General features: G+C 47.5%; 1 protein-coding gene across 1 annotated transcript in view; it reads left to right on the top strand.

Moving 5' to 3' along the window:
• The window catches only part of EXD3 (exonuclease 3'-5' domain containing 3), a 719658-nt gene that overhangs the window by 345832 nt on the left and 352639 nt on the right, over positions 1–21187 (top strand). Inside the window, exons 7-8 of the mRNA XM_030206809.1 lie at positions 5046–5099; positions 9897–10036. Of these exons, the coding sequence (XP_030062669.1) occupies positions 5046–5099; positions 9897–10036 (194 nt within the window). The remainder of the gene's footprint in view (positions 1–5045; positions 5100–9896; positions 10037–21187) is intronic.

The following is a 21187-nucleotide window of genomic DNA, read 5'->3' on the forward strand; positions in this document are numbered from 1 at the left end:
AGGGGCAGGGATGGGTAGGAAGAGAAGGGAAGCAATTGAAAATTCAACCTGTAGGTGATGTTTTGATTTATGTTGTATATGTTTTGGTGCTACAGTTGAATAAAAATGATTGAAACATAAAAAGGTTCCAGGGATGGAAGACCACGTGATGCACTGAGAGAGCAGGACGTATTTTCTTGCTCTCTGAGGCTCCCGCGCTTCCCCTTTATTTTACAGCACTATTAACAATCACTCCAAGTGATTTTGTATTTGGTATTAAGCCCAGCAGATAGACAGGTACTTGGAATCACCATTTTGCGGTATGATGGCTAAAGGAATGAGAAAAGAGAAAAAACCCGCGCAGCGGAGAGCAAGATGGAGGCGAAGCCATCACAGAATAGCAGTAACTTTTCACCAGAGCAACTTTTACAGCTGACGCTGGGGGTGTAAAAAGCGTTGGAACCCAAGTTGGAGCGACTGTCAGCTCAATTCTCTGCCTTTGAAATGTTGCTAGCAGAATCTAGCACACGAACAGGGGAGTTGGAAAGACAGGTCTCAACCTTGGAAGATGATCTCCCTCCCGCCAGGGATACTATAAATAAGCTTCAAACACTAGTGTGTGATCTCTCTGCTAAGGTGGATGATTTGGAAAATCGCTCCCAAAGAGCCAATTTGAGAATTGTGGGCTTACTAGAATCTTTGGGGGAGAAGGTCCTGTCTTCAGTTCTAGAGAAATGGTTGTCTACAATGTTTGCTTTCTCGGATCATGCGGGGCCTTTGTGTTTGGAGCGAGCGCACCGCTTGGGCAGATTCCAAGATAGCCGACAGACACCACGCACAGTTATAGTGAAGGTACATAACTAGACACATAAAGTTGAGATACTACGCGGATATCACCTGAAGCAAGAGAACTTGGAGTACGATGGGCATAAAATTTGCATTTTTCAGGATTACTCCGTTGCATTACAGGAACGCCAAAAACAATTTGGGCCAGTTTGCCATCGACTTCGCGAATAGAAGGTTCGATTTCATGCTGCTCTACCCTGCACTTTTGAAGGTGCAGGTTTATGGACAATGAAAATCTTTTGATAAACCTGAGGAGGCAAAACACTTGGCTGCAGAAGTAGTGAAAGATCAGAAAGAGGACTCCTAAGGACTGGCTTATTAACCATATACGGCAGTGGTAATGTTACCTATTAAGCAATATTATTTGTTACTGCAAGCTTAACTGATTGTTTTTGAGTGTTATGGACAGAGTGTTTTGTAACATATGGAGCGCGGGGCCTCATGCATGTAACCGTGGTCTCTATATCCCTCTTGGGCAGACTTCTACGGTCTGTGCCCTGAAAATGACAGATACAAATCAAGGTAAGGTATGTACAAAAAGTAGCACATATGAGTTTATCTTGTTGGGCAGACTGGATGGACCGTGCAGGTCTTTTTCTGCCGTCATCTACTATATTATGTTATATGTTATGTTCAAGATGGAGAGTCTAGAGAATATGTACAGGGAAAGGGAGAGGACGGAGGGAAAACGGGAGTGGGTACACAAAAAGGGATTGGCAGGAAGAGGGCTTTGTTGCAGTGTAATAGAATATGGTGATTGACTGGAGAGTGTTGAGGCTGCGAGGTGCGTGGAACGTATGCAGAGGGAGAGATTGGTCCCGGGGGGAGGCTGGGCACTCCGGGGCAGAACACATGCAAGTTTTGGTCAATTATAAATTCACTTTGGGATATTGGCTAAGTCACAAGGTCGTGTAGTTCATGTTGTCTCATGGAACTTGGGAGGCATTCAGGGGCATTTTCAAAAGTGAAGGGAGCCCATCTTCCGACACAAATCGGGAGACGGGCGTCCTTCTCTCAGGGTCGCCCAAATCAGCATAATCAAAAGCCAATTTGGGGCGTCCTCAACTGCAGTCCGTCGCGGGGATGACCAAAGTTCACAGGGGCGTGTCGGAGGCGTAGTGAAGGCGGGACTGGAGCATGCTTAAGAGATGGGCGTTCTCGGCCGATAATGGAAAAAAGAAGGGTGTCCCTGATGAGCATTTGATCGACTTTACTTGGTCCATTTTTTTTCACGACCAAACCTCAAAAAGGTGCCCAAACTGACCAGATGACCACCGGAGGGAATCAGGGATGACCTCCCCTTACTCCCCCAGTGGTCACCAACCCCCTCCCACCCTAAAAAAATCTACCTTTCGTACTCCTTTCCCTGGCAACTTCCTCATCTATTACCCTGGAATCCTCACAATCTGTTTACGCTTTTCAAAAAAACTAGGACTAGGGGGCATGTGATGAAGCTACAAAGTAGTAAATTTTAAACGAATCAGAGAAAATTTTTCTTCACTCAACGTGTAATTCAATTCTGGAATTCGTTGCCAGAAAATGTGGTAAAGGCAGTTAGCAGAGTTTTTTTAAAGGTTTTTAAAGGTTTGGTCGGCGTCCTAAAGGAAAAGTCCATAGACCATTATTAAATTGGACTTGGGGAAAATATTTCTGGGATAAGCAGCATAAAATGTTTTATACTTTTTTGGGGATCTTGCCAGGTATTTGTGACCTGGATTGGCCACTGTTGGAAACAGGATGCTGGGGTTGATGGACCTTTGGTCTTTCCCAATATGGCAATACTTATGCACATTATAAGACAGGATGCACAAACACAACCAGGGTAAATTTGTATGACTTTCTTGTTACACAGAACAGCAGATTCTAATTCTCCAGTTAACTTTATTAAGGAAACAAAATTTTTACTTTCTATTTAACACACTAAGTTGCCCTTTTACTAAGCCATGTCTGCTCCTACGCGCGCCCAATGCGTGTCAAATTTGGAGTTACTGCTCGGCTACCGCGTGGCCTAGGTGGTAATTTTGTTTTTTACGTGCGTCCACTTCGCACACGTCTGAAACTGGGCGGTAATCGTCATTCTGTGTGCATAGATGATTGCCGCACGGTTACTGTGTGAGACCTTACTGCTAAGTCAATGGGTGGTGGTAAGGTCTCAGACCCAAAATGGACACGAGCCAATTTTTATTTTGCTGCATGTCTATTTTCGGCAAAAATTTTAAAAAGGCCTTTTTTACAGGCGTGCTGAAAAATGGATCTGTTTGTGCTCAAAACATGTGCCTTCTCTAATCGCAGCCCATTTTTCAGCGTACCTTAGTAAAAGGACCCCTAATTCTAAATTGATCTTACTATTCCTACTTTGTAATTATTGTGTTTCAAGAAACACAGAATTGTTTCACTTATACATTTTTTTAATTGAATAAGAAAAGAATAATTCCAGTTAAACAAGCATATCATGGTAAGATGGCATTCACAAGCCTTTTCTCAACCATGTGGCTGTATTTCTAATGTATAGGATCAACAGTACACATTAGAAGAGGAAGGCTCAAATATATTCATTCTGTAGGTAGTGAAACTGTTAGAGAACAGTTTTCAAAGAATTTTCCCACAAGCAAACAGTTTATTACCTGCTGGAAAAGCATCAATTAATCCTCTCCCCCCCCTTACTGATGTGTAACAGTAACCACACATTTCTTAGTGTGGATATTTTTAAATGTGTTGGAAAAGGTACTGGGTTAGGTATGTAGGGAAGAGAAGTGTATGCAGATCCCCCATGTGTAACTGAGCCCGCTGTTTCCCTGTCAACCTAGTTTTCAAAGGGAAACCCTGTATGAAAATGCACTTACAGGCACTGTGGGCTTTATTAAAATTCTCTCCTTGTTTTATACAGTGCAGGCTACAGAACACTTAGGCAATTGTCACTATTTTCAAATTAAAGACTGATATTCATAAGATGTAGTTGAGTAACTTAAAAAAAATTAGTCACCTACAGGGAAATTAAGTGGGCCTTACAAAGGTGCGCTAGCATTTTTAGCAAGCACTAAAAATAAGCGTGTGCTAAATGCTAGAGATGCCCGTATATTTTTATGGACATCTCTAGCGTTTAGCGCCTTTGTAAAGGACCCCCTAAATTAGGTACTGAATGCTGGTTTCCAGTGCTAGGTACTTGCATTTAGGCTTCAGTGTTTAAGACCTCTCTGTTGCTGAGCTTTTTACTTATTTCAAGTGCTCTCTGGAATAGCTTGCCTTAAGAGCTTTGACAGGAAACTAGTGTCCTTAAATTCTGAAAGTTTGGTTAAAGTTTGTCTTTACCCATGGCAATAGATTTAAATAATGAAGTACTAAATTGAATCCCAATAGTTTTGAGTTTGCACACACAGTATTTGAGTTTGTTTTATGTATTTTATTGTAATACTTTTTTTTAATACCTGGAACAATTTATGAGGGAGGCAGTATTGTAAGCTGTTTTAAATAAATGCATTTGAATTTTCATTCTAAAACTTAGACACCTAAACAGTGGTGTTGCCAGAACTTTACTTTTTGGAGGGGTCCAGAAAGGGCAGTTAATCAAATTAATTAAACTTAATATTGGTGGGCACCTAAAATACAGGTCTGAGCCATATTATACCCTTAGGGGAAATTTTGTAAGTGACTTTGGAGCTTATGCCCAGGAATCATGCCTAACCTTAGGCACGGCAATTTTCACTAACTGAAACATGGTGCAAATGTGTGCACCTATATTAGGTGTGTATTCTTATTATTCTTTAACAATGTGTGTTAATTTTAGAAATGCCCCCATTACGCCCACAGCCCTTCCATTTCCGTGCTCTTTTTTCAGATTGTGCATAAATGCCAATGAAATCTAATTAGTGCCAATTATTGGCGCTAATTATCTCATTCAATTAAATTGCATGCGCAAATTGGGCACGTTGCATGCAGTTTTTGGCAACTTTTATAGGATTGGGGGATAATGTATTTATAAAATAGGTAAAATGTAGGCAACTGTGTGTCTTTCCTGTCTAGATATGATTAGTGTCCTATTAGCAAATAATGCCTTAGGGCCAGATTCAGTCATGTCCTCCTGCCCGTTCGCATCTGCATTCACTCCTCTCTCTTAGTTCCCCCCAATCCCCAACTACCTTAAATTTCATTTTGTGTCCACATTTTCCCTTCCACCCTTTTCCCTCTCCTTGATTCTGTGATTTTTCTTCCACATCATATAGGCACTAATTCTAAGCATGAAACTGAACTTGCAGCTGGATCAAGACCTGGAGAAGGTGAGGCTTTCTTTTAAGTTAATCATGATGTCAATGTTATACTTATTGTTTATTACACATTTGCTATACTGCCTATTCTGGAGGATAGGTCTAGGCAGTTTACATACTAATCAGAAAAGCAGAAAGGAACACCATATTCAAATAGGACAGACAGGGCCGGTCTTAGCAAGTGCGGGGCCCTGTGCAGACCAATTTGGTGGGGCCCCACCCTAGCCCCGCCCCACCCTAGCCCCGCCCCACCCTAGCTCCACCCCATCGATAAGATTATTGTACTGGAACCTGAGAGACAGGCGAAGGCAGCCATGGTAATTGTACTGCTGCTGTCCGAGGCAATCGCCTAAGTGATAGGGCTGGCCCCATTTGGAGGGGAGATGGTGTGAGGGGCATGCTGAGGCCATGGGATGAAATAGGGACCGTAGAGAAGATACTAGACCACCAGGGGTGCAAAGGAATAGGACAGAAATGCCGGGAAACAGTGGACATGGAGAGGAAAAGAGAGATGGGTGATACTGGACATAGAGGGATAGGGAGAGATGCTGGAGGGAGGTGAAGAGAGGAAAGTTACTGGATGTGGAGAGTAGAAGGGAGATACCTGGGGAAGCAGTGGAGAAATTAAGTGACTAACAATAGGGGAAACACTGGGGAGGCAGGATGAGTGAGAGCGGAAGGATGAATGAAGTTAGGGGAGCACTGCAGCAAGGATGACTAAGGCTGTAATACAGGCTACTGGGGAGATGAAAGGCTTGGACATAAATATTAGGAAAAGATAACAGGATCTGGAGTGGGAGAGCACTAAGGGAGGAAGATAGATGGGGATGTGTGGCAGCACTAGTGAGACAATGAATGATACTGGGAGGGTGGAGAGTGACTGAGGTGTAGTGGAGTACAGGTGAGACTTGGGGTGAACCTTGGGGAAGGATGAGGCATATGGGACCACTTAGGGGAGGATGAGTAAGGCTCAGAAGGAAGAATTAATAAAATTAAGATGCATTGAAGAAGGGAGGTAACAGATGATTAAAAGGATATCTATGGGTAAAGGTGGGCAGGGACTGAAGAGGGGAAGAAGGGGACTACTGTGGCTCTGCTCACTGGAAGCAAGAGTCCCAGGCAGGCAAAACCTTTGACAAAATGGTGGACATACAGCTGAAACATTTCAAACCACCACCACAGAGACAGACAGTACTTAATTCAAAAAGGTTCTTCCTATAGAAAAAATGCTATCATCATACCTGGCTTGCTGCCTGCCTTAATGGATTGGCACAACTGTTGTAGGCAGCCCTGTCTGTTGCTTTGCTCGCTCGGCTCCACCGAGTCTGCACGCGCTCTCGCTCACACCACAGTCAGCGACGATGGCTTACCACCTCAGACCAGGCTCCAGCTTTTCCCACTCAGTGACTCCCGCCCTCGCGGAAACAGGAAATACCTCATCAGAAGGCGGGACATTGAGCGGGAAGTGAAAAGCTGGAGCCTGGAGGTGAGCCGTCGCGCTGCAACTTGTCTGTCGCCATCGGGCACGGGGCCATCGCTGCCTGGCTCGCTGCAAAGTTACTGTCGCCGGAGTCCGGGGACTCGGGAGCTGACGGCGGGCTCAGCGGGCCCAAGCCGGGGGTGGGCGCCGCGCTGGTGGTGGCGGGAGCGAAGCGGCTGAGCCGCGGGATCATCATGAATGATGCGGTCGTTGTCCGAGGCGAGTGGAGGTCGGAGCGGAGGCAGAGTTGAGGCGGGCTGCTCGGGGCCCCCTTAGGCGCGGGGCCCTATGCGGCCACCTTGGTTGCCTCTGCCTAAGACCGGCCCTGAGGACAGAGGCAGGCATAAAGGGCATTCAAACTATCATCAGTGAGGAGAGGAAGGACAAGTTATATAGGCAGAGGGGATCTTGGAGGCAATGGGCCTATCTATCCACCTGAGTCCACCTCACTAAAAGCTTTAATAGAGTCATATGTGTTCAGCAGAGTTTTAAACTGCTTGAAAGACATCTCTGCTCGAAGCAAAGATAGAAGATCATTCCATAACTTCAGGGTTAAGAAATAGACAGCTGTGTGCCTTGTGGATTCTAGGTGGGCATCCCTATGGGAAGGAAAAACCATGCAGTTAGAGTCTAGGGATCTCAAGGATCTGGAAGGGGTGTGAGTGACAGTAGATGAGGCCAAATATGATGGGCAACCTGAGAAATAGGCCTTATGGGCCAGGCAAAGAAACAAGAAGAATATACGGAATAGAAATAAAAGCCAGGTGTGACATTGCTGTTCTGACTGGCTCAACAGAGGAATCTGGCTGTAGGATTTTGGAGGGTTTGGAGACGTTTAGTCTGGGCAGCTGAACAACTAGCAAAGATGGAGTTAAAATAGTTAAGTTTAGAAATTTAAAAAGCATGGACAAGAGCATGCGTCTGAGAGAAATCCGAATAAGGACAGATGGTACAAAGTCTATATAGAGTATAGAATCCTTGTTTAAGAACTTGAGAGATTTGCTGGTGGAATGAGAGTTTGGAATCAATCATAACCCTGAGATAGCAAAAAGATGTGACAGGAGGGGGGACAGTCACACCAAACAAAGTAAGGGGCTGGGTCAGTTGGGGTAAAGCACCAGAAATCCTACAAGTTGTGGTCTTGTCTGGATTGAGAACTAACCTATGGGTTGATAACCAATTAGCAACAGCATGTAAGCATGACTGTAAGGGGCTCAGGTCAACATGTAAAGGTGAGATAGGAAAGAGAAGAAGAATGTCATCTGCATAAAAGTAAAAGCTAATATTAAATCTCTGGATCAGGGTAGCTAGGGGGATCAGAAAGATGTTAAAAAGAAGATGAGACAGTATAGATCGTTTGGGGATACCACAAAGTAAGGGGCATGGAGAGGAATTTCCAGAAGGAGAAGTGACAGAAAAGGAGTGCCCCTTTAAGAAAGAAGATATCCATTATAAAGCTAACCCAGAAATCTCGATGGCTGGTAGGTGCTGTAAAAGAAGAATGTGATCAACAAGATTGAAGGCTGCAGACACTTTGAGGGAGATTCTTAATGCTATATCGCCCTTCTCCAGGCAGGCATGTTCACTGAGGAGTGAGGTAACAACTGTTTCAATGCTGTGGTTTTGACGGAAACCAGCCTGATATGGATGGAAAGTCAGTGTATTCCCTGAAAATGATAGGAGTTGCAAATGGACAATCTTCTCTGCCAGCTTTGAGAGGATGCAAATATTAGAGACTGGGTGGTAGTTTGAAGGTACCAAGGTGTCAAAGGAAGGCTTCTTGAGAATAGGACATAAGATAGCTGACTTCCAAGAAAGCGGTACTAAACTTGATGAAAAACTGTTTTTGATAAGAATTAAAGGCAGTGGCTGAAAGCCATGACTCAAGACCTTTAGCCAAGTAGATTAAATTAGGATCAAGAGAGCAAGTTGCAGGCTTCATAGAGGAAGTATTTTTGATGGAACAGTCAGACTGGGAGGTGTGAAATTATTTAAGCAAGTTGATACTACAGAAGGAGTGAGTATGGGAGTGGGAGCAGATCTCACAGGGGAAGAGGTTGGACGAGACATTGGAAGGGAAGAAGATGGCAGAGATAACTGGAGATTTTCAATCTTTGTTATAAAATATTGAGCAAGGGTGTCTGCCGTTATACTGGTCTGGGATTTATCCCTGTTTGTTGGTGTAGTAAGGTATGAAATTATTCCAAACAGTTGTCTTAAAGAGTTGATAGAAGGTTCTAGTTGAGACTGAACACGTCTTTTTAGCTGGATGCAACTGGGAATTGATGTTGCGAGATTCTTGTTGACACTTCAGCCAAACCTCTGGGGTCAGATATTTCCGCCAAAGGCATTCTGCTCTTCAAACTCTTTGAGTAGATGGAGCATAGGCTGTTACCATGGGGTTCTGGAAAGGTGTAGAGGAACCTCTTACTGCCCAGGGGCCCAGATACCTGTCAGTCTTCCCCTGAGGGAGATGTAGTTAGATAGGGGAGAGAGAACATGAATTCCCATTACTTCAGGGCAGGAAAAGGCAGAAGCAGGAAGCTCAAGGACCAAAAATGAGGAAGGGAGACCAATGGCTATCCCTCCACCCCATTTGATGTTCAAAAAGAATAAAAAGTCTGATAGCCATGGGGGAGGGATTCTTAAAGATACGTCTCCTCTCCCAGGCACCACCAGGTTTCAGTAAGGCAAAACATAATCAATAATCATGAAGAAGTGCAGATTTAGAACGGATTGAATGGCAATTTTACAAGTCCAAACTGAATGTTATAGTTTTGTAGGAGGCAAGAGCAGTATGACAACCAGTCAATGAGATAAGATATTTGAGAGTGGAGGTTGAAGACAACAGGGCAAGGAGTCCATATTACAGGAATGGGGGACAGGTCCATCTGAGAGACCATTTCCCAGCAGTGAATAAGTTCAGGAGAGTTTAAACCCACCTCTTCAATGCTGCATTCGGCACCTAACTCTTACCGTTCAGTAAATCCTGACCACCCCAATTTGACCGCCCCTATCGGACTGTCCGTTCACTTGTCTCTTAGATTGTAAGCTCCTTGAGCAGGGACCGTCCCTCTATGTTAAATTGTACAGTGCTGCGTAACCCTAGTAGCGCTTTAGAAATGTTAAGTAGTAGTAGTAGTTTACTGGGGATGTACCAAGAAAATAGAAAAAATACAAAAGTGATAGAATATTGACCAGACTAGTACTCAAGAATATGAATAGAGTTTGCATTTGGAATTAACCTCAGTTTTCAGTTCATTTTTTTTATTACTCTTTGAGTGAAAAATAGTAAAACAGACCTAATTGAATTCCATCAATACCTCTAGATGTGTACCCCTCTACTTCTTCAAGACAAGATGAATCTTGTGGAGGCCTATGTAGCAGACCATTCAGAGCTACAATGCAGACTGCTGCAGATTTTAGACAGCTGGAGTGATCCCAACTTTAATCCCAGAGATATTGCAAGGTAAACTAGCAATAACTATAATAAGTAGACTTAGCTGTAATAGTAATAGTAAGTTTCTATTTGTAGTGATGACTTAGTAATGAGTCTGAAGGTGGAGTGGTTTATCATTATGAGGGTAATGTTCAAAACATTTTACCCACATAAAGAACTTCTCAAAATTGCCTCTTTCTCGCTAGCTAGACATGGTTGAGCATAATTGTTTATGTAAGATCATATTTAAACATCCATTTTAGAAAAACAAATGTAGAATGTTTCGGAAACCAGGGTATAAATGTGTATGTATCCTAACCAGTTTAAAAATATAAACTTGTATTTTCTTGATGCTGTCACAGAGACCTGTATCCCTTGCCAGTTCAGCCTTTTCAGGGGCCAAAAACCACTGGAGGATTAAGGGGGCAACCTCCTTTAATTTGCCCAGTGGAGTGCTGCTCAATCAGAGCAGTTTGCCAAAACCCAAACATGCTTGGGAGCAATTGTAAATCCTGACATTTATCTGTTAGGACATTAAAGTTTATTACCCTTCTAAAATGAGGAATAAATGTCCATCTTCTAGACACACCTTAGTCCTGCACAAAACACTCCCAAATTACGCCACCTTGCCATTTGCACTTGGGTTTTTGATGTTCATATCCCTGCTTTCTAAAATGGGAACTTAGATGTTTATGCAAGATAAATGTTTAAGTACCAGTTTATGCACCTCTCAAATGTATATAGCCCTTTTAAAATGACCGCTATTGGGCAGAATTCTACAAGTTATTATTGGCGGAGATAAAGCATCCTTTGGTTGCCATGTTAAATACTGTAGTGGGAGACCAGATCTTACCTACTTCCTTGCGTATGGCGGAGATTCTTGTGTGTCCCAAACCAAGGAGGGATCCCAGCTACCCAAATTCTTATAGGCCAATTTCCTTGATTAGCTATGAAGCAAAATTATTGGCTACTATTTTAGCTAGCCGTTTGGCCCACTTGCTTCCTTCTATTATAGCAGAATCTCAAGTGGGATTTATATGGGGAAAAGAAACGCTTAAGAATATTCACACGATTTTAGCTTCTTTGGAGCGTGTTCATCAAAATAGGTTTCCAACATTGCTTATCAGCTTCGATACTGAGAAAGCTTTTGATAGGGTTAATTGGGATTTTTTATTTGCGCTTTTACACGCAAGTGATATTTGAGGGCTTTTTTGAACGAGCGATTAGGGCCTTGTATAGAGCACCCACTGCTCGGGTCTCGGTTAATGGGATAATATCGGAGGCGTTTGAATTACTTAGTGGTATCAGACAGGGCTGTCCGCTGTCCCCACTTCGCTGTCCCCACTTCTCTTCGCGTTAACATTGGATCCGTTGATTAGGGAGATCCTTGAGAATCTGAAGATCACGGGTGTCTGGATGGGCAGCTATGAGTTTAAGATATCAGCATTTGCAGATGATTTGTTGGTCCATTTATTGTCCCCTACCCATTCTTTACCAGTGTTGCTGGAAAGTTTTGCTGAATATGGGTCCTTTTCGGGATTTCATCTTAACATGCATAAATCGGAAGGACTGCCAACTTCTCCCAAAGTTTGTCATCAGTGGGTGAGTTTCTTTTCCCTAAAATGGGCAGTGGATAGTTTTCGTTACCTAGGTATTATTCTTACTGCCGACCCTCAGTGTCTTTATCGTCGTAATGTTGAGGACCTCCTTTGGAATACTAAACAGCTGCTGGTAGTTTGGAATTAATTACTGATCTCCTTAAGTGGTAGAATTAGTTTATATCATCATGTGGTAATATTTCCTTGATGGCTATATGTGCTGCGGTAGCTTCAAATTTACATTTTGCAGCGTGATCACACGGCCCTTAGGAAAGCGCTCACTTCCATATCATCATGCTGATCAATCCATAGACTGGTGGGTTGTGTCCATCTACCAGCAGGTGGAGATAGAGAGCAATCCTTTTGCCTCCCTATATGTGGTCATGTGCTGCCGGAAACTCCTCAGTATGTTCTCTATCTCAGCAGGTGGTGGTCACACACAGCAGCAGCTCTGGCTAGGTCTCCAAGCCTAATTTTTAGGTTTTGTTGAGTACTACTATTTAGCATTTCTATAGCGCTACAAGGCATACGCAGCGCTGCACAAACATAGAAGAAAGACAGTCCCTGCTCAAAGAGCTTACAATCTAAGGGTTGAGGGCTCTTCTTGAGCAAGTGCAAACCTGGTGGCGCCAGGTCCCTCCTTTTCTCCCCCCTCCCGCTGGCTCCGTTAAAAAAAAAAAAAAAAAAAAAATTTTTGGACGTCCTTAAGGGCGTTTATTTCGACGTTTATTTAAACGTTTATTGCAGCTACTCACTGGGACACCAGGTCGTTACAGCTCGGAGCGAGAAGCAGGTAATTTTTACCTTTTTATAGCGGGCAGGGGGTTCCCCGATCGATCTCCACGTGGCCTATGGCGTCGGAGGGCGAGGGCGCGAAGAATCGCTCCCCGGACCGCGTGTGCGCTTCTAGCGGGGATGCGGGGGTCTTAAAGTCTGATTCGCCCTTGTTGGGTGTCAGTTCGGAGGCCGGTCAGTGTCCCGGGTCTTCCTCCGGTGCGGCGGTTTTTCCCGCCATAAACGCCCATCCCCCGCTGCTCGCCTCCGCCATCTTGGCCGGCCACTCTGCTCGGACGGCTTCTTCTTGGGCCGCCCTTGAGCTGGGAGACGTTAATGCCATGGCCGCCCTTGATTTGGGCGACGGCAAAAAAGCGGCTAAAGTTAAGCGCCGTTCTTCCCGCGCGGCTCCTTCGCGGAGTGTCGCGCCGGATGCCATCTTGGATGCGCAGCATGTTTCTCCCCCGCTCTTGCGAGCGCTGGTTGAGGGTGCATCTAGGGCTGTGGCCCAGGCTGCTGAAGTGCACAGTCTGGGGGGTTTCTCCCCCGAGTTTATTTTGCTGCTGCATCAGGCCTTCCTTATGCAAAACGCTGCCCCTTCTCCCTTGTCCGATAAAGGGGTTGAGGCCCCCGGAAGTAAATGCCCTCGGGTGGATTCCCAGGCCTTAGAGGACTCTGTTTCCTCTGATGTAGATGAGGGCAGCGTATCTGAGTTCTCCCAACGGTCCTTTGAGGATTCCTTGGAGGAGACGGATTCCCGCTCGGATGGAGCGGATGACCCCTCTGCAGCGCGGATCTTTCGCTCAGAGGATTTGCCCAACCTGTTAGTGCAGGCCATGAGCATTTTGAAGATTTCCTCTCCAGAGGACGTCTCTCCCTCAGCCCCTGTTGGCTCCGCCATTATGCTGGGGACGAAGCACCCGCCTAGAACCTTCCACGTGCATGATGCCATGCACACTTTAATTTCGGCTCAATGGGATGTCCCGGAAGCGAGCCTCAAAGTGGCTAGGGCTATGTCCCGCCTCTATCCTTTGCCTGAAAGTGAACGGGAGGCCTTTCTTTGGCCTACCATGGATTCTTTAATCACTGCGGTGACTAAGAAAACGGCGTTGCCGGTGGAATGTGGCCCGGCCCTAAAGGACGCCCAAGACAGAAGATTGGAGGCGGCCTTAAGGTCGTCCGAGGCGGCTGCCTTAAGTTTGCAGGCCTCAGTTTGTGGCACCTATGTGGCCAGGGCGTGCCTGACGATTGTGCAGCGGGCTTCCCCCTCGGATCCTTCCTTGAGGGCTGATTGGCCGGCCCTGGAATCGGGCTTGGCTTATTTGGCAGACTTACTGTATGATGTCTTGAGAGCCTCAGCTAAAGGTATGGCTCAGACAGTCTCTGCGCGGCGGTGGCTTTGGCTGAAACATTGGTCTGCGGACCACGCCTCTAAGTCCCGCCTGGCTAAGTTGCCTTTTAAAGGCAAGCTGCTCTTTGGGGTCGAGCTGGACAAAATTGTGACCGATCTCGGCACGTCTAAGGGCAAGAGGTTACCAGAGGTCAGGGCTCGGGCCAGTGCTCGCCCCGGTATCTCCAGAGGACGGTTTCAGGAAGCCCGTCGGTACCGCCCGGGCAAGTCGGGCTCCTCTGCCCCCTCTTCCTTCAAGAGGAACTTCTCCCCCAAGCAGCATTCCTTTCGCAGAGACCGCCGTCCCGGAGGTGCGCCCTCCGGTCCTCCCCCAGGGTCTCGTACCCAATGACGGGGTCCTGGTCCATGGCCCAGTGCAGATTGGAGGACGCCTGTCCTCGTTTCTGGGCGAGTGGACCAGGGTAACTTCAGACGCTTGGGTGCTGGAAGTCATCAGAGATGGCTACAAGCTAGAGTTCTGCCGACCCTTAAGAGATGGGTTTGTACTCTCTCCCTGCAAGTCTCCGGTCAAAGCTGTGGCAGTGCAGCAGACCTTGGACAATCTGATCCGCCTGATCCGCGGACCTTCTCCAAAGTAATGGTGGTCATCGCGGCCTTCCTACGAAAGGAAGGAGTACAAGTCCATCCTTATCTGGATGACTGGTTGATCCGAGCCCCCTCTTATGCAGAGTGCGGCAAAGCTGTGGACCGGGTGATTGCTCTTTTGAGCTCCCTGGGGTGGATCATCAACTGGGAGAAAAGCCAGCTGTGCCCGACTCAGTCCCTGGAGTATCTGGGAGTTCGATTCGACACCCAAGTGGGCAGAGTGTTCCTGCCGGACAATCGGATTGTCAAACTTCAGGCTCAGGTGGACCAGTTCCTAGTAGCCTCTCCGCTTCGGGCTTGGGACTATGTGCAGCTGTTGGGCTCTATGACGGCCACGATGGAAGTAGTGCCCTGGGCCAGGGCTCATATGAGACCACTACAACACTCTCTGCTGCAGCGCTGGACTCCGGTGTCGGAGGATTATGCTTTGCGCCTTCCCTTGGACCCAGCAGTGCGCAAGGCGCTGAGCTGGTGGCTGAAGACAGACAAGTTGTCTGCAGGGATGCCTCTTGTGACCCCGGAGTGGATTGTCATCACGACGGACGCCTCTTTGTCGGGCTGGGGAGCCCACTGCTTGGGAAGGACAGCGCAGGGCTCTGGTCTCCTGCAGAGGCAAAGTGGTCTATCAACCTCCTGGAACTCAGAGCCATTCGGTTGGCGCTTTTGGAGTTCCTCCCGGTACTGGCGTTGAAGCCAGTACGGGTCCTGTCGGACAATGCCACGGCTGTGGCCTATGTCAACCGCCAGGGAGGTACCAAGAGCGCCCCTCTAGCCAAGGAAGCCATGAATCTATGCCAGTGGGCAGAAGCGAACCTGGAACAGCTGTCAGCGGCCCACATTGCCGGAGTCATGAATGTCAAGGCAGACTTTCTCAGTCGCCATACCTTGGATCCCGGAGAGTGGCAGTTATCGGCTCAGGCGTTCTTGGACATCACGAAGCGCTGGGGCCAGCCGAGCCTAGATCTGATGGCGTCATCGGCCAATTGCCAAGTGCCGCGCTTTTTCAGCAGAGGACGGGACCCTCGATCTCTGGGAGTAGATGCTCTTCTCCAACAGTGGCCGACACAGGAGCTTCTCTATGTGTTCCCGCCCTGGCCCATGTTGGGCAGGGTACTAGACCGGGTGGCAAAGCATCCAAGCCGAATAATCCTGGTGGGTCCGGTCTGGCCCAGACGTCCCTGGTATGCGGACTTGATCAGGCTCTCAGTGGACGACCCTCTGCGGCTGCCAGTGGAGCAGGGCCTGTTGCATCAGGGTCCTGTGGTGATGGAGGATCCCTCCCCCTTTGGTCTTATGGCCTGGCTATTGAGCGGCAGCGTCTGAGGAAGAAGGGCTTCTCAGACAAGGTCATCGCCACTATGCTGAGAGCGAGGAAGCGCTCTACTTCTACTGCTTACGCCAGAGTTTGGCGTACCTTTGCAGTGTGGTGTGAAGCAGGCTCACTTTCTCCATTCACTGCTCCAATTTCTTCAGTGCTGGCGTGCCTGCAAGAAGGTCTGGAGAAAGGCCTGTCGCTCAGTTCCCTTAAAGTCCAGGTAGCGGCTCTGGCTTGCTTCAAGGGCCGCCTGAAGGGTGCTTCCCTGGCTTCGCAGCCAGATGTGGTACGTTTTCTCAAGGGAGTTAATCACCTGCGCCCTCCTCTGCACTCAGTGGTGCCTGCGTGGAATCTCAACCTGGTGCTAAGAGCCTTGCAGAAGCCGCCTTTTGAACCCTTGTCGAGGGCATCTCTGAAAGACCTGACGTTGAAAGCAGTCTTTTTGGTGGCTATCACTTCAGCCAGAAGAGTTTCCGAGCTCCAGGCACTCTCATGTCGAGAGCCTTTTCTGCAGTTCACTGAGGCAGGAGTGACTATTCACACAGTGCCTTCCTTCCTGCCCAAGATTGTTTCTCGCTTCCATGTGAATCAGCAGCTCTGTCTCCCTTCCTTTCGTAGGGAGGACTACCCAGAGGAATACTCTGCTCTCAAATTTCTGGATGTGAGACGAGTCATCATCAGATACTTGGAAGTGACCAATGATTTCCGGAAATCGGATCATCTGTTTGTCCTGTTTGCAGGTCCTCGTAAGGGTCTGCAGGCTGCTAAGCCTACAGTGGCAAGATGAGCCAAGGAAGCCATTGCAGCGGCTTATGTGGCCACGGGGAAGGTGCCGCCTATTCAGCTGAAGGCTCACTCCACTAGAGCTCAGGCGGCCTCGATGGCAGAGGTCGGGTCCGTCTCCTTGGAAGAGATATGCAAGGCGGCAACTTGGGCATCGGCCCATACCTTCTCCAGGCATTACCGCTTGATTGTGGCTGCTCGGGCGGAGGCCCGGTTTGGAGCTTCAGTGTTGCGGTCAGGGATTTCAATGTCCCGCTCCGGGTGAGTACTGCTTCGGTACATCCCACCAGTCTATGGATTGATCAGCATGATGATATGGAAGGTAAAATTATGTATCATACCTGATAATTTTCTTTCCATTAATCATAGCTGATCAATCCATAGCCCCTCTCAGATATCTGTACTGTTTATATTCTGGTTGCATTTCAGGTTCAAGTTTAGTTTTCAGTTCCTGTTCAGGAGGACTTTGTGTTCAAGTTTTTTCAATTGGATTCTTCAAGAGTTGAGACGAGTTTGTGTTACAGTGAGCTGCTGCATTCCTCTCCCCTCCGTTTTACGGGGCTGGATTGAGACATAAATTCTGCCGGCGCTCCCTCCCGCTTCGTGCGGCTGTAGGGCAGCTTTGTACCCCTCCCGCTTCGGCGGTGTTAGGGTCAGTCAGCTCCTCCCGCAGTTGCGGTTGCAGGATAAGCCAGATCCCCCCGCATCGGCGGGGTGGTGTCCCTCCCCCGCTCCGCGGGGATGAGCTGGACGGATTCCCCTCCCCCACTTGTGTGGGGATGAGCTGGGTTAATTCCCCTCCCCCGTTTCGGCGGTGGTGAGCTGGGCAGAGTGTCCCTTTGTGGGTGTAATTCTCTGAGTCCTGCGGATGGAGCTTGGATATCGACACACTGAGGAGTTTCCGGCAGCACATGACCACATATAGGGAGGCAAAAGGATTGCTCTCTATCTCCACCTGCTGGTAGATGGACACAACCCACCAGTCTATGGATTGATCAGCTATGATTAATGGAAAGAAAATTATCAGGTATGATACATAATTTTACCATATCTTTGTTGGAGGAGTAGGAAACCCAAAAGCAAATTAGAATACCTTTATGGAAACTGGCAGCCGGGGGGGGGGGGGGGGGGGGGGGGGGCAGGATTTACCCAGTTTGAGGCTATACAATTTGGCATGTTTGTTGCGACACTTGGGTATTGGGATTCAGAGGATTTTACTTTTTGGAAGCTAGAAAGGGAGCTTTTTCATCTCCTCCACCGTCATTACCTCTTGCATGTACCCCGCAAGAAATTACCCCGTATTTGGATGCAACATATTTTGTTATTTTCTATGGTTTAACTTTGAAATTTTTATTAACAACCTTGCAATTGAATCCACGCTGTAAAGATTTTATACCCCTTATAGGTAATTAAGATTTTAGCTGGGATTTTTCATCGTTGGGTGACTCTGGGGGGGGGGGGGGTGCTGTATGTTGCTGATTTCTTACAGGAGAAGGGCTCATTAAAACCTTTAGATATATTAATACAGGATCTGGGACCACATCGATTGAATACCTTTGCATATTTTCAAACTGCACATTACATCAGGCAGCAACTTCAGGCAGACTGCTTGCATGGCCTAAGTCAGTTGTTGGAAAAATTTTTTCTTACCTGTGGAGAGTTCCCAGGTGTCAGTTGCAAGTCTCCACAAGTCTATTCAGCCTTCTCCTACAGGTATAATTTTGGGACAGGTGGAGAGCTGTGGCCCACTTGCGCGACAGGAACGTATATTTGTATATAAGGCTGGGGTAGTGGGTAAAAAATGTAGTTTACAACATTGGACCTCGAAGTTTGTACCGACCTTTTGTCATTGGCGGAGTGCTTTTCATAATTTATTGACTATGGAGGTTAAGGATGCATGCTTAACTTTGAAACAAAAATGGTGGTTTTGGGCTATCTGGGAACCTTATGTGCAATCTTTATCTCCTTGAGCACCTAATCTTATTTTGAATAAATTATCATTGTAGGCTGCCTTCAACATATGATTAATGGAAGGGGAGAGGGGGGATACTGAGATTATAGAGATTGACTGTGTCTGACCTTCTCTGAGATTACAGCAGGGAGCTATAAGAGTCAAAGATCCTTGTGGCCCTGGATCCTGTTGATGTTTAAATATTTGTTCTTTCTCCAAGGACAAGCAGGCTGTATCCTTCTCACAAGTGGGTTGACGATTCGTGTCGGCCCGGGAACCGGTATATTGCATAGCAAAAAAGAAAAAATTTTGCTAGAGCCTTCTAGCGAGCGTGCCGCACCGCGCGTGTGCGGAATACCTTTCCACCCGTCACGCAACCGTGCTCCTCAGTTTCATTTTTTTTTCCACATGAGGAGCGGTGGTGTTCTCTGCGGCTCCTCTACTGCCTGGGAAATAGCCTTCCTTTTTTTGTCTTTGCCTTTTGGCTAATTTTTAGCATTTATTCTTCTTTTATATTTCAAAAAATAAAAAAAAATTTCCCTTATTTTTCTTTAGTTCTTTTGGCCCGCGTTTAAATTTTCTTTATTTTTCCGTTGTGGGCCATGCTTAGGCTTGCTCGGTCGGGGTAATCTCTCTTTTTGTTCCTTTATTTTTTTCATAGGCACAATCGAGACTTTTGAATTCGCCGAAGCCGTCTTCCCTTCTATGTCATCGAAGACTCCCAGTGGCTTCAAGCGTTGTACTTGGTGCAACCAGACCATCTCGGGTACTGATACACATTTTTGGTGTATCCAGTGCCTCGGGGCCCTACCATAGCCTGGCAAATTGCATCCATTGTCTTCGAATGAAGAAAAGGACGCAAATTTCCCGAGAAGCTCAGAGGGAGAAACTTTTTGGAGCTCAGTCCGGTCCTTCGACATTGGCATCGAGGTCGGCAGTGTCGGCGTCGAGGGAGGCTGTCATGTTACCTGTCTTTGCAAAGTATATAAGTACATAAGTAGTGCCATACTGGGAAAGACCAAAGGTCCATCTAGCCCAGCATCCTGTCACCGACAGTGGCCAATCCAGGTCAAGGGCACCTGGCACGCTCCCCAAACGTAAAAACATTCCAGACAAGTTATACCTAAAATTGCGGAATTTTTCCAAGTCCATTTAATAGCGGTCTATGGACTTGTCCTTTAGGAATCTATCTAACCCCTTTTTAAACTCCGTCAAGCTAACCGCCCGTACCACGTTCTCCGGCAACGAATTCCAGAGTCTAATTACACGTTGGGTGAAGAAAAATTTTCTCCGATTCGTTTTAAATTTACCACACTGTAGCTTCAACTCATGCCCTCTAGTCCTAGTATTTTTGGATAGCGTGAACAGTCGCTTCACATCCACCCGATCCATTCCACTCATTATTTTATACACTTCTATCATATCTCCCCTCAGCCGTCTCTTCTCCAAGCTGAAAAGCCCTAGCCTTCTCAGCCTCTCTTCGTAGGAAAGTCGTCCCATCCCCACTATCATTTTCGTCGCCCTTCGCTGTACCTTTTCCAATTCTACTATATCTTTTTTGAGATACGGAGACCAGTACTGAACACAATACTCCAGGTGCGGTGGGCACCGGAGGATCAGCTTCAGGAAGAAAGCCGAAGCCATGAGCTCGTCGGACAAGCCCGACCTTACTGAACTCGCTCAGATTGTACAGCAGCAGCAGGGTCAGCTGAATCAGCTATCCACCGCACTACAGAGCGTCTGTTCTCAGATACAGACGATGAAGGCTACCCGCGCCAACACTTCTACTCAGTTCGCTGGATAGTTGCAGTGCTTCTGGATCTACTTCTGACTGATGCCTGGTTCTGATCTCTGCCTGTTCCTGGACCTGCTCTTGACCGCTGCCTGGTACTGACCGCTGCCTGTTCCTGGACCTGCTCTTGACCGCTGCCTGTTCCTGGACCTGCTCTTGACCACTGCCTGGTACTGACTGCTGCCTGTTTCTGGACCCGCTTTTGACCGCTGCCTGGTACTGACCTCTGCCTGTTTCTGGACCTGCTTTTGACCGCTGCTTGGTACTACCTTGCCTAGCCCTGGTTTTTGCTGTTATCTGCTGCCTGGTCTAACCCTGTGGACTTTGTGCTGGACTTCATTCTCTCTGTAGCTGGCTACTCGCACTCAGGAGCTCAACTCCTGGGGAACGGTGAGAGGCACAGGGAGGACTCAGGGTTTTGGCCGACAGCCCGGGTGAGGGATTTCCTTCATTGAGTACAAGGGCTCACCTCTCCTTGGAAATACATTACAGAGGCATTGACATTGGGAGTCACGGTAGGGATGGTGCTGCTGTGAGACCAAGGGACACTGGGAGCAATGAGGCATCAAGTGGGTCTCCTGCTGTGCAGGGCCCCCCCCCCCCCCCCCCCGGGATCGACCGTTGTCGGACCCGACCCCGGGGCATTGTGAGGCTTCCCCGAGGAGTCTCGTTGAGGTGCATCAGATGAAGGCCAAGAAGCACTGACACCAATCTCCTTCGCACGGTGCTGAGAGCTCCGATCTCCTTCGATGCACGGTGCTGAGAGCTCCGGGATGTCGAGGGATCCGGCTCCCGAGAAGCATCGGTGCCAGAAGGACCGCTTCCCCTCCATTCAGGAGGTGCCAAAGCGCCTGTCTCCCAGCAGCCGAGATCCTGCTCCCGCTCCCCCTTCCCAGGCGGTTAGGCAAACTGAACCCGCACCGGCCCCACAGCAGCTCTCGACAAGTGTCTCCGGACCTTGTTCCCAGAGCT

This window comes from Microcaecilia unicolor, chromosome 6 (genome assembly GCF_901765095.1).
Source record: "Microcaecilia unicolor chromosome 6, aMicUni1.1, whole genome shotgun sequence".
Classification (NCBI taxonomy): Eukaryota; Metazoa; Chordata; class Amphibia; order Gymnophiona; family Siphonopidae; genus Microcaecilia; species Microcaecilia unicolor.